The sequence below is a fragment of the Otolemur garnettii genome, unplaced genomic scaffold, assembly GCF_000181295.1.
Source record: "Otolemur garnettii isolate 467f Iridium unplaced genomic scaffold, OtoGar3 scaffold00166, whole genome shotgun sequence".
Classification (NCBI taxonomy): domain Eukaryota; kingdom Metazoa; phylum Chordata; class Mammalia; order Primates; family Galagidae; genus Otolemur; species Otolemur garnettii.
Genome location: NW_003852561.1, coordinates 2263753 through 2279456, shown reverse-complemented (window position 1 = coordinate 2279456; position 15704 = coordinate 2263753). Strand labels below are relative to the sequence as shown.

The 15704-nt window shown below is 42.1% G+C and overlaps 1 protein-coding gene and 1 pseudogene across 1 annotated transcript in view; both read left to right on the top strand.

The window, feature by feature from the left end:
- The window catches only part of LAMP3 (lysosomal associated membrane protein 3), a 32277-nt gene extending 17048 nt beyond the window's left edge, over positions 1-15229 (top strand). The window contains exons 4-6 of the mRNA XM_003800095.1: positions 2916-2973; positions 5484-5654; positions 15096-15229. Coding sequence (XP_003800143.1) covers positions 2916-2973; positions 5484-5654; positions 15096-15229 — 363 coding nt within the window. The remainder of the gene's footprint in view (positions 1-2915; positions 2974-5483; positions 5655-15095) is intronic.
- LOC111728542 lies at positions 14563-14686 on the top strand (annotated as a pseudogene).
- Positions 15230-15704: the final 475 nt, after the last annotated feature.

The following is a 15704-nucleotide window of genomic DNA, read 5'->3' as shown; positions in this document are numbered from 1 at the left end:
AAAAAAAAAAAAAAAAAAAGAAAGAAAGAAAGAAAGAAAAAAAACCCAAATTGACATCACCCCATGATGTGCCACCTCCCCACCTCCACTGTCAACCAGGTAAAATGAGAGCCTTCTCCTCTTTGTTCCCTGAGTTTGTTGTCCTCCAACCTTTGTCATTGCACTTGTCACTTTTCCATCCCCCCCCCCCGCAAAGTACACGGCTCATTCACATTTCTGTCTCTAGCATCCAATCCTGATTTTGTACATAATACACCTTTAGCAAATGTTTGATGAACCAATGAATCAATGAAGGAGTAAATCTACATTTTGCAGAGAACTCTGGGCCTAGTTGCCAGAAAGTACATCAGCCGCCGTGAAGAAGCTGCCTCTTTGACTCCCTTTTGTTAGTCCAGAGTGTAGGTTTCTCGATTTAGCCACAGCGATGCTGAGCTGCAAAGGCCCAACTCAGGCTGAGGACAGAGTCTGCGTCCTGAACACCCATGACTACCAGCCTCAGCTAGACCTCAGCTCAGCCCTGGGCCACATCTGGCTGATTTGGACCCAGCCCAAAGGAAAAGTAACCTGAGTGGGGAGTCCAGAGTCTGCCCTGTACATCAAGAACTCAGCGGTGCATGTGAGCACTGCCATGGAGGGCCTCAGTTGGAGGGTTAGCCCTGTGAAGCTCAGACTCCTGCAGAACCACAGTGGCCCTTCCCGTCGGGGCTGGCTCCGGGTGTCTGACCTGTACATTGACAAGGGCTCCTGCTCGGCTTACTATGTTCTATGGCCTCCTGGAATTCTTAATGACTTTTGAACAGGAGGCCCTGCATTTTTCACTTTGTGCTAAGCTCCAAAAATTCATCATATGGCAGGTCTTGCCTCCCAGAGACAGTTAGGGGCACCAGTTACTGCCGCTTCAGGGAATGTGAAAGAACAATCTCACATCACTACTTTCTGTTCTGCACCCACACATCCTGTGGAGGAGAAGATAGAGCAGATCTTGCTTTGTCTCATCCATAAACTATGTGCATCTGAGGCAGATGCCCAGCTCCTCTGAGCCTCTTGGTTCTCAACTGTAAAATGGGCTGATATTTTTTTCTGTCTCACAGGGTTGTTATAAGGAACAAATGAGGCAATGTAGGTGAAAGCGTGAATTTGGCAATCTGTGAAATTCCTAGTCCCCTTTCCCTAGGTGTGGACAGCTCAGAGAGTTGCCAAAGCGAAGGGAAGTTTCCAGAAGGCCTTCCAGGAGGCTCAGAGCTGGGCTCATCCTGTTCTCCTGCTGCTCCTTAAAGCAACCTCATGCAATCTCAGCAATTTCCAAAAGCAAAGCTGTGCTCACGTCACTTTCCTAGTTAACACCCTTCAATGGGTCCTCTTTGTGGGGCAAAAAGGCAGTGGCACGCAGGGGTCTGGCACAGGTAAGAAGCCAGTGGGCGGTAGGTGCTATTCAATGAGGTGTGGGATCTCGAGTTCAGCATATCAGTGTCAGTGACCTTATGAGATAGTTTTTAATGAATCTTCCTTTAATTCACTAATGATATACAAATGAACTATAATGTGCCCAAGATGAGTATTGTTAAATTTCTCTAATGGCTAGACTTGAAACTTCTTTTTTTTTTTTTTTTTTTTGGCTGGGGCTGGCTTTAAACCTACACCTCCAGCATATGGGGCTGGTGCCCTACTCCTTTGAGCCACAGGCACCACCCAAGACTTGAAACTTCTAAAACAATTCAGTTTTAGATTCTGATTTTGGCTGCTCTCCACTTCTTATTTGTATGTCGTTTTATAATCAGTATTTAAAATTGAGAACACAGCAAATCACCTATGTTAAAAAACAAAAACCACCCCTTTCAACTTAGCTGCCCATACCCCAGTACACATCCCTTGACTGTTTCATACCCTTGGTCTTCCAGAAAGTTATAGGGCTGTTTTATAGTTTGTTTTGTTTTTCTAAAAGGAAAATCCCCAGATAAAATGTGGGGGCATTGTTTTGTGTTTGAAATACAGCTGCCCTGGGGGCCTCTTCTAGAGAACACCCAGTGAGTCCAAGGTAAGCCGCTTCTTCCCAGAATCCTTCCTTGTGGCCCCATTTAACCATTTTGGAAACACAAACCTATTAATCTGTTTACAGCGATGTACATCCCACCTGGGAACCTGAAACACATTATTTTTCCTACAGGGTTTATGAACCCCATGAAGTTTGCCCCTTGGTATCCTTAAGGATGAGTGGTCAGAATAAGAATCCCTACCCTTAGATATCAATTACTAGTAGAAGCTTACCCTGTGTCCCCCCCAGTCCCTCCACCTTCCAGTGTACTTATGTTTTATTTCATTTTATTTATTTATTTATTTTGAGACAGAGTGTCACTATGTTGCCATCAGTAGAGTACTATGGCATCACAGCTCACAGCAACCTCAAACTCCTGGGCTTAAGTGATTCTCTTGCCTCAGTCTTCCAAGTAGCTGGGACTACAGGCACCCACCACAACGCCTGGCAATTTTTTTTTTCCAGTTGTAGCTGTCATTGTTGTTTGGCAGGCCTGGGCTGGGTTCAAACTCTCCAGCTCCAATGGCACCCTAGCCTCTGACCTACAGGCACTGAGCCTGTACTTACATTTTAATGGGAGAAATTGAAGAGACTCAAATTGTATCCACAGAATTTGAATTTCAGGCTCTAGCAAAAGTATACAATAGAGAAATTTGAGGCCAGGGGTAAACTTTTACTTATTATTTATTTATTGTGCGGTGTATTTCTCTTTTTTCTTCATTTTTGAAATTTCCATATGCAATTATGACCCAGTACCAATATACTTCAAATACCCCACATCAAAGTTTTAATAGCAGAAATCTTGCCTAAACCAAATTTGTAACCTAGGATCATAAACATAAGAATGAGATTACTGAAAGGTTAACACACTGTTGTTTTACAGGATGAAAAATCCTATTACATCAACGAAGTGGGGGCCAGTTTGACTGTCTCAAATCCAGGTAGGTACTTAAAGAATGGCTGTTGTACAAGAGATGACACTGTTTCTGACTGGCTTGTTTTTCATCCTATTCAATCTACTAATCTTTGTTGCTTTTAGGAAACAGACTGAGACAGTAGCCAGCATTATAACTCGGGGGGAATGTGTTGCTCCTTCGTGTGTTTTTGCTTACCCTGCTATTTAGAGAGGAAATTAGACTACGTTAGATCATTATCAGCAACACGAAAAGAGTTCAGGGACTTTTTGATAGACTTGCCAGACTTGCCATTGATAGTGAATTTATTCCATATTCTTGGAATCATGCGTTTATTCTCCTAAGATGTAGTTAGTGCCTGCTAGGTGCCACACCCTATGTTAGGCACTGGGGATCCATAAATTTTCCAAACTAATAATTCCTGCCCTCATGATGCTTACACTCTAGAAGGGGGAGAGGACCAAAAACGTGAAATTATAACACAGTCATCCCCCTGCAGTCTCACTTTTTGTGGTTAACCACTGTCTGAAAATAGGTGAGTCCAGTAGTTATAATTGTTCTATTTTATCACTAGTTGTTAATCTCTTACTATGCCTAATTCACAAATTAAACTTTATCATAGGTATGTAAGTATAGGAAAAAACCTTATACATATACACACATCTGTGTGTATACACATGTATATACGTAATATGTATACGTGTACGTCTGTATATGTTTATACACACACAGAATGGGAGAGAGAGTTCAGTACTATCCACATCCACTGGGGGTCTTGGAACCTACCCCCCGAGGCTAAAGCGGAACTACTGTACTGTGCACTGTCAAGTAGAGATGAGTTCTGTGAGCAAACACAATAGGGAACGTGGGGAGGAGTGGGAAACTGTTTCAGGCAGAGCCTTAGGAAAGTCTTCAGAAGAGGACCACCTCTCTGCAGAGCGGAGGCCTGAACAGAGAAATCCTACTATTTGGAGGTGTCTGGGCCTGGGGAAGCTCTTCCAAATGGCAGGGACAGCAGAAGCCCTAAGGAGCTGGCTTGCTAGTGTGTTCAAGGACCTGCACAGTGCCAAGGTACCGTGGGGAGGGACAAATAGCAGAGAAGGTCTGGGTACTAGGCCAGAGCACATAGGGCCTGTGGGCAAGGCAAGGGGAGGCCTGTGGTCTTGATCATAAAGTGTGAGAGGATGCCATTGGAGGGCTTGGGGGAAGGGAAGTGATATATCAAATTCACGGGTCTAAAGGTTTCCTTTGGTTGCTGTAAGAGTCCCCTGCAGGGACACATGTTCTCAGAACTCCCACACTGTTCACAACGAGAGATGTTTAAGTTCCCAGTCAAGTCCAACAAGTCTCTGCGAGGCCTCCGGTGTCTGCCCAGAAAGCCCGGACTTGGTAACAACCTTTACGGAGCATATCCTCTGTGCCAGGAACTGAACTAGCCATTTTCATGTCTGTTTTCTCCTTCTTGAAGTTCTAGCTTTTGACGGGCTAAAATAACATTTTATTAATAAAGGAACTTAAACAAAAGAAATTTGCCAGGAAATGAAAGCATGCAGTAATGTCCACTTGAAATATTAGCTACATTGTATTGATAATGTTCAAAAGATTCTGTTAATGATTGTTGGTTAAATGTAAGTAGAATATTGAGGAGAGAGAGGCCCTTTCCTGTGTTTCCGCAGATGATGCCATAACCCTCCTTAAGGGCTCTTTCTTCTGCTACTTCGAGCCATTCAGTCCAGTGCTACGCAAACACCCCGTCTGCTGACTTTGTGTGTCTCTCTCTGATTCATTACGGGCTCTTGTAACTTAGAGAGGCTCAGAAAGCAATAGTATCTCTCTTAGTTCTGAAATGTTATGGCACCCACAGGCAGCATCCAACCATTGCCAACGTTCCCCACCTACTCTGTCCCCACTGATTTAAAATAAACAAAGGAGGGCGGCACCTTGGCTCAGTAAGTAGAGCGCTGGCCCCATATACCGAGGGTGGCTGGTTCGAACCTGGCTCCAGTCAGCTAAAACAGCACTGACACCTGCAACAACAAAACAGCCGGGCGTGGTGGCGGGCGCCTGTAGTCCCAGCTACTTGGGAGGCTGAGGCAAGATGGTCACTTAAGCCCAAGAGCTAGAGGTTGTTGTGAGCTGTGACGCCAGGGCACTCTATCAAGGGTGACAAAATGAGACTCTGTCTCAAAAAAACAAATAAAATAAAATAAACAAAGGACTTGGATACATTTTATTCCTCTTTGTATTCAGTTGTACAGAACTTCCAAATTCAGAATGAAAAGAAAGCCGTTCGAACCATCTAAGCAAAAAATGTTATGTTTTAAAAGCAGCAGAAAAATAAATAAAATAAAATAACCAAAGGAAACATCCTCAAAAGTTCTCATTTTGGCGTTTTTCAGAGCCCAGAAACAGCCCCAGGGTGTTCTTTCAGGAGGGGAGGTGGCGGAATGCCTGGACTGGCCACTTGATGCACGTGGGCAACCCAGCCCCAGCGGAGCTCAGTGGGTGTATGTGAAGACTTCATCTTTTCTTTCCAGAGATAATTTACCGTGGACTGAAGAGCGGGATGGTGATGTTTGAGACGGTGCTTGGACATTCCTTCAGGTGTGTGAGCGAGCAGAGCCTCCAGCTGTCAGCCCAGTTCCAGCTGCAAACGATGAATGTCCAACTTCAAGCCTTTGATTTTGAAGACGACCGCTTTGGAAATGGTAAGTTCAGGGTTTGATCACAAACTTCAGAGACCCAGGGTCATTACAAGGCATTTTCTGTTGGAAACCACCAAAGGAGCAGGAATCACAAGAGCTTCTTAGAACAGCGAGACCACACTGCTCTCAGGGCAGGTTTCTCTGGCCACCCTGCCTCCCACCTCAAAATCTGACACTTAACTCACTCTTGCCCACAGCCCTCCTGCAGAAGGAGTGTTTCTGCTGCACTGAAACACACCCAGAAGGTGTCCAAAAAAGACATACACATTTTTAAGGAAAAAAACTATTAAAATTATAGTAACATACACCGATTATGTTTATTATCTTTATATTGTGTCTTGTATCTCCGGTAATTGCAGAAGTCAGACGTGACTTGAATATTACAAGTATAAACTGAAGGTACCAAAAATATATATATACACATTTTAAGAAAGGAAAATCTGTACTAAAATTGTAATACTCGAGGTATGTTTGATTTCTGCAGTTACAAGAGGTGCTCAAACGTGATTTGTATACATTTTTTCTTATTAGTGTGTATTGAACATTATAATTTTAATACCAGTTTTTCCTTTCTTAAAATGTGTCTACTTTTTTTGGCACCCTCTGTATTTTCACTCATTCAAACATAGACACACTCAAGCAGAAAATCAGAACATACCATTAGCAATTTCATGCTGTTAAGCATTGGTAAACTCAGGTATACTTGGAGCACACTTCAGGTATGTTTGGAGAACACTTAAAGAATCTGATTATGTGTGGTATCTAAAATTTAAGATTTCAGGCTGGCCATGGTGGGTCACACCTGTAATTCTAGCACTCGGGGTGGCCGAGGCAGGATTGCTTGAGCTCAGGAGTTTGAGATCAGCCTGAGCAAGAGCAAAACCCTGTCTCTAAAAAATAGCCGGGTGTTGTGGCAGGTGCCTGTAGTCCCAGATACTCAGGAGACTGAGGCAAGAGGATCTCTTGAGCTAAAGAGTTTGAGGTTGCTGTGAACTATGATGCCACAGGACAGAAAAAAAAAAAAGACAACCTTCCTGCTGCACACACCTAGAAGAGATAGAAAAATCTCTCTTCTTCACATTTTTTTCTAATATCACCATTTATTGGATAGTTCCAATATCCAACAACAGACTTCAGAATTCCCCATCACACTTCTCTCCCCATCACCTTCTCATGCAAATGGTCTCAAAGCCCTGTCAGCTCTACTTCCCAAAGGTCTCTCTTGTTCATTTCAATGAGTTGGAGGTGAAGCACTGTCATTGTTTCAGCTCAACTCCATTTTCCTAGCCTTTGTACTTCAAATTTCACTAAAGATGCTCAAATGTGAAGATGTATGACCTTCAGTAAATAATATTTTCCACCAGAGAATAAGAGAAAAGGGGGAAAAGGAGCACATAACCTACAATACGGTCTTTAAAAGACATATAGGCAGGGCCAGGCATGGTGACTCACGCCTATAATCCCAGCATTCTGGGAGGCCAAGGTGGGTGGATTGTTTGAGTTCACATGTTCAAGACCAGCCTTAGCAAAAGCAAGACCCTGGCTAAAAAAGTAGCCAGGCATTGTGGCACATGCCTGTACGCCCAGCTACTTAGGAGACTGAGGCAAGAAGATCCCTTGAGCCCAAGAATTTGAGGTTGCTGTGAGCTATGATGCCACAGTACTCTACTGAGGGCGACAAAGTAAGACACTGTCTCAAAAAAAAAAAAAAAGACATACAGGCAATCCCTGGGTTACTGTGATAGGTTCTGCAGGTTTGTTCTTGGGTTGAATTTGCATGTAATTTGGAACAGGTACATTTTCCTTAGCCTCATTTATAAGAGTGAGTTGCATGTAAGTTGGATGTTTGTAACGTGGGGACTGCCTGTATGGGCAAAGGACCATGGGGTGCAGAGGAGAGCAGGACCAACATAGCTCTAGTGGTGAGAGGGAGGCTTCAAGAAACCAAAACCAATGGGTGGCATTTAAACAGAGGCTCAAAGCACTGTGGGGGACTCCAAGGTGCACAGCGGAGCCTCACGAGGAGAATGGCCGTCCCGCAGTGGACTCCTCACTCTCATGTTCTCACCCCCCCTGAATTTCTGAAGCCTGCAACAGTTTTGGTTTCTTGCTATCCTTTCTTTTTGCCCTTGATTTTGTCATCTGAGCCACCCCTTTAGGAAATTTGAATAGAAAGTTCTGACTCTGTAATTTTGTGCAGAACCATGTTTCTGGAGTTGGAGAATATGGCTCTGGGACTTTCTGTGGCTTGAGAGTCAGAACCAGACTCTGATTATGATCCTCTACAAACCAGTGTTTCTTAAAGTGGGATCTGCCCCCAGCAGCCTCAGAATCCCCCAGGCATCAGACCCACTGAATTATAATTTCTTGGGCGCAGGCTGAGGATCCACTGTTTCATCAACTCCTGGAGTAATCACCAGCACTCCAAGTTTCAGCCCAGCTGTATTAACATGTTCTCTCCCCGGTGCTCGAGGCAGCAGGGGGAGGCCCAGCAGCTCAGTCTCTCCCTCAGTTTCCTTCTCCGTGAAACAGGCAGACCGGGGTAGTGTCATTCCCAGCAACTGTGGCCAGCACGTAACACCTGTCACTCTGACTTCAGTTACAGCGGATGAATGCTTCAGTGACAGAAACAGGAGAGAAATCCCTGTGGCCATGGGCCTGAGTATCACAGGACTGCTTGTCGTATTGCTAACCGCATGTCTGGTGGCCAGAAAGAGGCCCAGTAGAGGGTACGAACACATATAAAACCCACTTTCTTCAAAATATGTGAGTTTAAGGCCATGGGAACTCTGGCTTCACATTCATTCTGGTGAAAGGATTACCTCTCTCGTGCCTGTCCCACCCTCACTCAAGCTGCTCTGAAAACTGGGTTTCCACCAGAGGGCCAGGAAAGGGTACTCTCCACCCCTCTTCCCTCCTGCTGCCTTGGGGAGGCCCGGTCAGATGAGCTTTGCCACTATTTGCCACACCTGGGTACACTGGCGCTGGCTTTGATGGAAAACCAGGGGGCAGTATAGAGACACGGCTCCGGGGCTTTCTGTGGCTTGAGAGTCAGAACCTGACTCTGATTATGTCAGAGCAGTATGATTGTACAAAGGAAAAAGAAAAAACCCAAAAAGAGACTTGTGGGAATGCATTTTCAGACTGCAATGATTTTCTTTTTCTTTCCAGTTTTGGGCCGGGGCTGGGTTTGAACCCACCACTTTTGGCATATGGGGCCGGTGCCCTACTCCTTTGAGCTACAGGCGCCGCCTGATGCAATGATTTTCTTATCCATTTTTAAGGGTCTCAATTTTTAGTTTTTGAAAAAATATTAAAGAAATGCATTTCAAAATCGATTGCAAAGTTTTAAACTCCTAGATTTTACCCAATTTCTGATCTACTTAAATTATAAATGGTCTTAGTATACTATTATTTAAAAAACTATATAGTCCACACTATTGTAATGTATTAATAGTAAAAAATAAATTTAAACTGTCTGACATTTCACTTTCTTCATGTAAAGCTCATACCAAAGATCTCAGCAGACATAAAGGCTTAATAAATGTTACTTCTCAATTCCTTCAACTCATTTGTTGTCTGCCTTCTGGACACTTTTTTCTGATTTGTCTCTTTTTCTTTGGTGCCAGTCTATCTTTATACATGTGTTAATTTGGGCCTTTGTAGGAGGGGAGGTAAGCAGAGCATTAAAACAACCAGAGATGGCAAGCGTGGCAAGGCAGATGTGCGTACGTGATGAGCCTCTGACCTTTTCTGCAAGTATTCATAACAAAATCATCAACCAATAAATACCTAGAGGAAAAAATTCTATTAAAACATGGGGGCTCGGCGCCTATAGCTCAACCGGCTAAGGCGCCAGCCACGTACACCTAAGGTGGCGGGTTCGAATCCCCAGCCCGGACCCGCCAAACAACAATGACGGCTGCAACCAAAAAAAAATAGCCGGGCATTGTGGCGGGCGCCTGTGGTCCCAGCTACTTGGGAGGCGGAGGCAGGAGACTCGCTTGAGCCCAGGAGTTGGAGGTTGCTGTGAGCTGTAATGCCACGGCACTCTACCCAGGGGGACAGCTTGAGGCTCTGTCTCAAAAAAAAAAAACAAAAAAACAAACATGGGTTAGAATGTTATTCATGGTTTTCTATGACATTGATAGTTTAAACCTGAGAATTTGGGTTTTGAGTTCAGAGAAAAGGTAGATCCTTAGACTTTCAAATGTTCTCAACGGATTTTAGTGACAGAAAGCTCTCTTTGTCTACATTTTCCAGAGGTGCCATTCATTATTTTTAACATGAAGCTTATGAAATTTGGCAACAGCTCCATAGCGACTGCTTGTCTAGACAATGTGCTGGCTCACCCTCCAGTTTAGAAGTGAGTGGGTGGGAAGGGCTCTTGGCAGCTTTAAGAGAGCATTAAGAGCCCCCAGACTGTCAGGAAATGCCGGTCAGGAGATGTTGATGAAAATGTGGGTTGTGAGGACCTGGTGTTCCCTAAAGGGATTCAATCCTAACAGCAAGTGCTTGGCTTTGGAGAGCTGCCACCTCCTTCCCCCTCCACCCTCAGTTAGGCCCCTGCTCAGACTCCCAGGTGTCCCCAGGTGTTAAAAGCACTGGAAAAGGTTTTTATTCACTGGGCTATTAACCATCCCACAGAACAACTAACTTATAGTTCATCTTCTAGTGTGTGGAAATTTCTCCTATTAGAGTTGGAAAGAAGCAGCAGAATGTAAAGTCAAGAGCAGAGGAATATCATGGTTCACCTAAATTTAATTTCCCCTCCTACCTTCTTCAAAGAGTTCTTTTGGGTGGTAGCTACTGCTCGGACTTCTGCTACTCACTCCCCCCACTACCAACACCAGCTATCTTTAAAATTAATTTAAATTAACACTCCGGTAACCGCAAAGGTTCCATGGGAATGGCCGTAGATAATGCTTGGCTCTGTGATTTCCTCATGGTGCTCCGTGAAGGAGAGCAGAGGGCAGCAGAGCCGGGCTCCTGGCCAGTGCCCCCACTCCACAACACACATCCACCCTAAGAAGCCTATGATGACAGAAAAAAATCCTATTCACTCTTACGTCCATTACTATGTCTGGAGGGAAAGAAAAGTGGTTCCCAGGAAGACTAGGAAGCATGAACGCTGGGATCGGTGGATCCCCCAGGCTATAGCTCATTCCCAGGCTACAAAAGAAGATAGAATGCCAATATCTAGCCCAAAAGGAAGCAGTAACTGATCTCAGATATAACTAAGAAAGACGATAATTTACCCCAGTGGTAACACAGGAACTGGAATTTCTGGACTGATATGCCCAAATGAGCAAAATGAGAACAAATTCCAAGGCTCCTATGCAAAAATACAGAAAAATAAAAATACCACAGAATAAAATTAATATAAGGAGGGAAGGTGTATTTATTTGCTAAGTCTGTCATACCTAAGTACCACAGACCAGATGCTATAAGCGATAGAAATATATATATTTCCTCATAGCACTGGAGGCTAGAAATCCAAGGTCAAGGTATTGGCGGCATTGGTTTCAACACCATCACATCCTATGGAATAGCCGTGAGATGCATGAAAGATTGAGCTGCAATTACATTATTTTGAGACAGAAATAATCATAGTAAATACAGATAAACTGTAATGATTAAAGCATTACAGGGAAACAAGAGATAGAAGCTACTCAGACCATCCAACTTAAGGATAAGTGGTGCAGAGCTAAAGAATTAAGGGAATTTGCTGAAGATACACAATTGAAGCTGGGGTCGCAAAAGCACAGTGTATCCCAGAAAATAATTAATATAGAAAGTTTAACACTGAGATATAGCTAAAGTAAGCTATAGAATTTCAAATACAAATAACTTTTTAAGCCTTTATGAAAAAAAAAGAAGAAGAAAGAAAACCACCTATAAAGTGAGAAGGTGAAAGGTCACTTCAGATTTCTTTGCAATAACATCTAAAGACAAAAACTTTGGACTAGGATGTCTACAGGTCTATAATGTCCTAGGGGAAAGAAAATCTAACCCCGAAATATTATTTAAGGATAAAGACAATAGGCAGATATTCTCAACCAGGAAATAATTCAAAAGACACAGGACCACTAAGTCCTTATTAAAAATATTGCTTGGCAATGTCATTTAATGAGATAGGCGATAAGCCACAAAATAAACAAGGAAATAAGCAAACAGCCTTCAGGGGTAGACAAATCACAGTAAAAATAAATAAAATAAAAAGACTGATACTAGTGAATGTTTTACTCATTTAAATATAAAAATACTGAACAATGATCGATTTGGAAACACATACCTTCTTATGCATAAAATGATATTTTTACATGGTTATTCATCATAGCATTATTTTTAATAGCAAAAAATTGAGAACAAACCAAGCATCCATCAATCAGGATCAGAATAAAACACTATGAGACATCCGACAACGGAGTATGATACAGCTACAGAAAGAATGGGGATGCCGTGTGTGTGTGTGTGCATAAGATATGAAAAGTGCGTGCATAATGCATAATAGTGAGAGAAGGAAATTTTAAAATGTTCATTTGTGTTTCTATCTGCATAAATAAACATCCGAAATACATAAGTAGTTCTCTGATGGGGATGGGGGGACTCAGAGGAGGGGACAAGGGTGGACGTGAAAGTTCTCAGTGTGTGGTTTTTCTCCTAGTAAAACTGAAATTAACAACTTTAATAAAATAGCACTTGTATGATCACATCTTAATAAGAAAATACTTCCATTTATCTGTATAAAGAAGATGCCTGAGATCATGTTTGCCCACGTTAGCACTAACAATTTCTAGGTTTCTGGTTTGGGGGTGATTGGGTTTTGCTTTTTAACTTGTGCTTTTCTTGATTATTTTAATTATTTATAATGAGCATAGATCACTTATTAAAAGTAGACTGATTTTTTCACTAAGCATGCACGTGAGTATACAAACATGCGTATGTTTGCAGAGGACGCAGGTGCCTGCCAGGCTGATTCATAGTAGAGATGTGGTGATGAGATAATTCTTCTTACTTCTTCTTCATCTGCATTTTTAAACTATTTAAATAATGTTAAATTAAGTAACTTCATAGTGTACAAAACTATGCTGACAGTCACAGTTGACCTCCACGTCCCTCCTCCTTCTCCCTGTTGTTGCTGCATCTGTCACCTGCCACTCAAACACGTTTGCTTGAGTTTAGGTGACACTTCACAGGTCTTAGGAAACATTGATACCTACCACGATCTATTTTCTCTTTTTTCTTTCTTTTTATTTATTTATCTTTAGTTTCCACATAAGACATTGAAAAGCATTTTTTTTTAATTGAGACAGAGTCTCACTTTGTCACCTTCAGTAGAGTGCCATGGTGTCATAGCTCACAGCAACCTCAAGCTCTCAGGCTCAAGTGATTCTCTTGCCTCAGTCTCCCTAGTAGATGGGACTACAGGCACTCGCCACAACACCCGGCTATTTTGTTTGTTTAGCAGGCCCAGGCCAGGTTCAAAGCCACCAGCCCCGGAGCATGTGGCCGGCACCCTAACCACTGAACTATGGGCACCCAATCTGAAAAGCATTTTTTCAAATGGCTATGTTATATTCTATTATATGACTATAACTTTAAGTTTTGGGTGGCTATTTAACTTGTCTCTCATAAAATGAAGATTACTGTAATATATCTTTGTATAGTTGTATGTATATCTTTAATAAAAATTCCTAAATTTGGAATTGCTGGGTCAATAGTTATGCTTCACATTTTGCTTTAACTTGTTTGCATTTTTTTCAATGCATATTAATTTCTTTGCTTGTCCAAATTCTTTTTTATTTAAGAACTATAACATATGTAAATAATAGAAGTATTGTATACTCCCAAAGTTGCTTATCATGAAAAGCAATATTTCCCTGCCTTGCCCCTGAGAGACAAAATACTTTTAACTAAGTTTAACAATTTCTTCTGATGGCTAGATCCATAACTCTAAAATATAAAAAAGCAAATTATGATATTTCTTTTCTTTTTCAAGACAGAGAGTATCAGTATGTCACCCTTGGTAGAATGCTGTGGTGTCACAGTTCACAGCAACCTCAAATTCTTGGGTTTAAGCGATTGTCTTGCCTCAGCCTCCCTAGTAGCTGGGACTACAGGCACCCGCCACAACGCCCGGCCATTTTTGTTGTTGCAGTTGTCATTGGTGTTTAGCTGGCCTGGGCAGGGTTCAAACCCACCAGCCCCGGTGTATGTGGCCAGCACTGTAACCACTGAGCCTACAGCATCTGGCCTGATATTTCTTAACTTAGTTTTAGACTTTCTGCTATGGCAGATAAAGATTTGTGATTATACTGGCATTTTTTGGTTAGATCAGTAAGGTATACATTATTATAGTTACATACATATTGTCCTCTGCCAAGCATTTCTTTCTTGCATAAATTTTCTTATTCCTGGAATCTGTTTTCCATTACCTCTCCTCTGACTTATTCTGATCCTTTTTTTCTTGGATCTAATGCACACAGAGCTGAGTTAATAATGTCCTTGATTCAGAACATAATTTCAGTGTTGGTTCATAAAGGACCTCATGCACGTATCTTTTTAGCTATCCATAAATGAGATATGGATATAGTTCTCCATTTATTTGTTCTTTTTTCCCGAACTCTTCATTATACTGAGTATTTCATCAAGTTCCCCTTTATCTGTCTTTCTCCTGTCAAGACTGATCTGTCTCTAACCCAATCAATTACACTTTAAATGAATTAAGTCATCTCTTTAATGAAATAAAGAAAAAAACAGTTTTGAAACGTTTACAATCTCTCACTTTTAAACTCTCATAAATCATTTGGTCTGTTTTCTAGTATTAGCTAAACATAATCCAAGAAACCTCAGGGGTGACAAAAGTGTCTTACAAAATAACATCACATGTTTTTGAAAGAGCATCTGTAGCTTTGCACAGTGGCAGTATCGTAGTCAATGAGGTTTGTCTAAGGTGCGATTATTGCCCAATACCCCGCTGTGACAACTTGCCATATGTAGGCACTGGCAATTTTTGATGGTCTCTATGGAGACTGAATAAAACTTTAAAAAAAAAACAAATAAAATAAAAATGAGAGAGCATCTGTAATCTAGTTGTACAAATGCTCTCTTTTATGTAGATACATCCCATGTTGCAGAAAGCACACCGAGAATGACTTTTTCTAGGTTCAGTAAATGGGGTAATAATTATTAATTGCTGACAAGATAAGGTTATTTTATTTAATCCTCCAACAATCTGACATATTACTCGGTTACTTTATAAGTGAGGCAATTGCAAGGGTAAATTACTTTCCCAAGGTCACACAGCTAAGTTCATGGTGGATTTGAAAGTCAAGCCTGGATGCGTATGACTCCAAAGCTCATATCTTTCCATTCTAGCCTGCCTTCTGGTCTGTGGTCACCAAACCTCACCGGCTATATTGTATTTGTTGTTTCTCTTAGTGGATGAGTGCTCGTCTGACTACACAATCGCGCTTCCGGTGATTGGGGGCGTCGTGGTTGGTCTCATCCTTCTGGGCATGGGTGTCAATAAAATCCGCCTGAAGTGTCAATCATCTGGATACCAGAGGATCTAAGCAGTGCCCAGAGGAAATGAAAATAAAGGAGGTGGAGAATTCTTTCATCACCTCCAGGATGGATGTGGGGAGTTTCCCTTGGCGTATGGGTCCTTTGAACAGTGCAAACCCTCATCTTCCACTGAAACCAAGTAAGCCATTTGTTATTTAGGTTCAGGCAGCACATCAGTTTCTAAATACTTTTTGTGCATTTTATGATCTGTTGACAAGTACTTTCTAGTTTCCTTCAGAGTATTTTAACGCAAAGGCAACATTTGAGATATGCTGAGTTAACATATGTCTAATGGCACACGTACACCTCTGATTATCAACCAAATTTTAATCATACTTAATGCTACCTGTGTTTGCACTGAAGATTTTATTTTACCCTTGATGTTTTCCATTTTTATAACTGCCTTTGTAATGTCCATCACGTGGACTTTCAGGGCTTTTACTCTCTGGGTTTTTGTGATTACGTATGCCCGGCATGGTACTT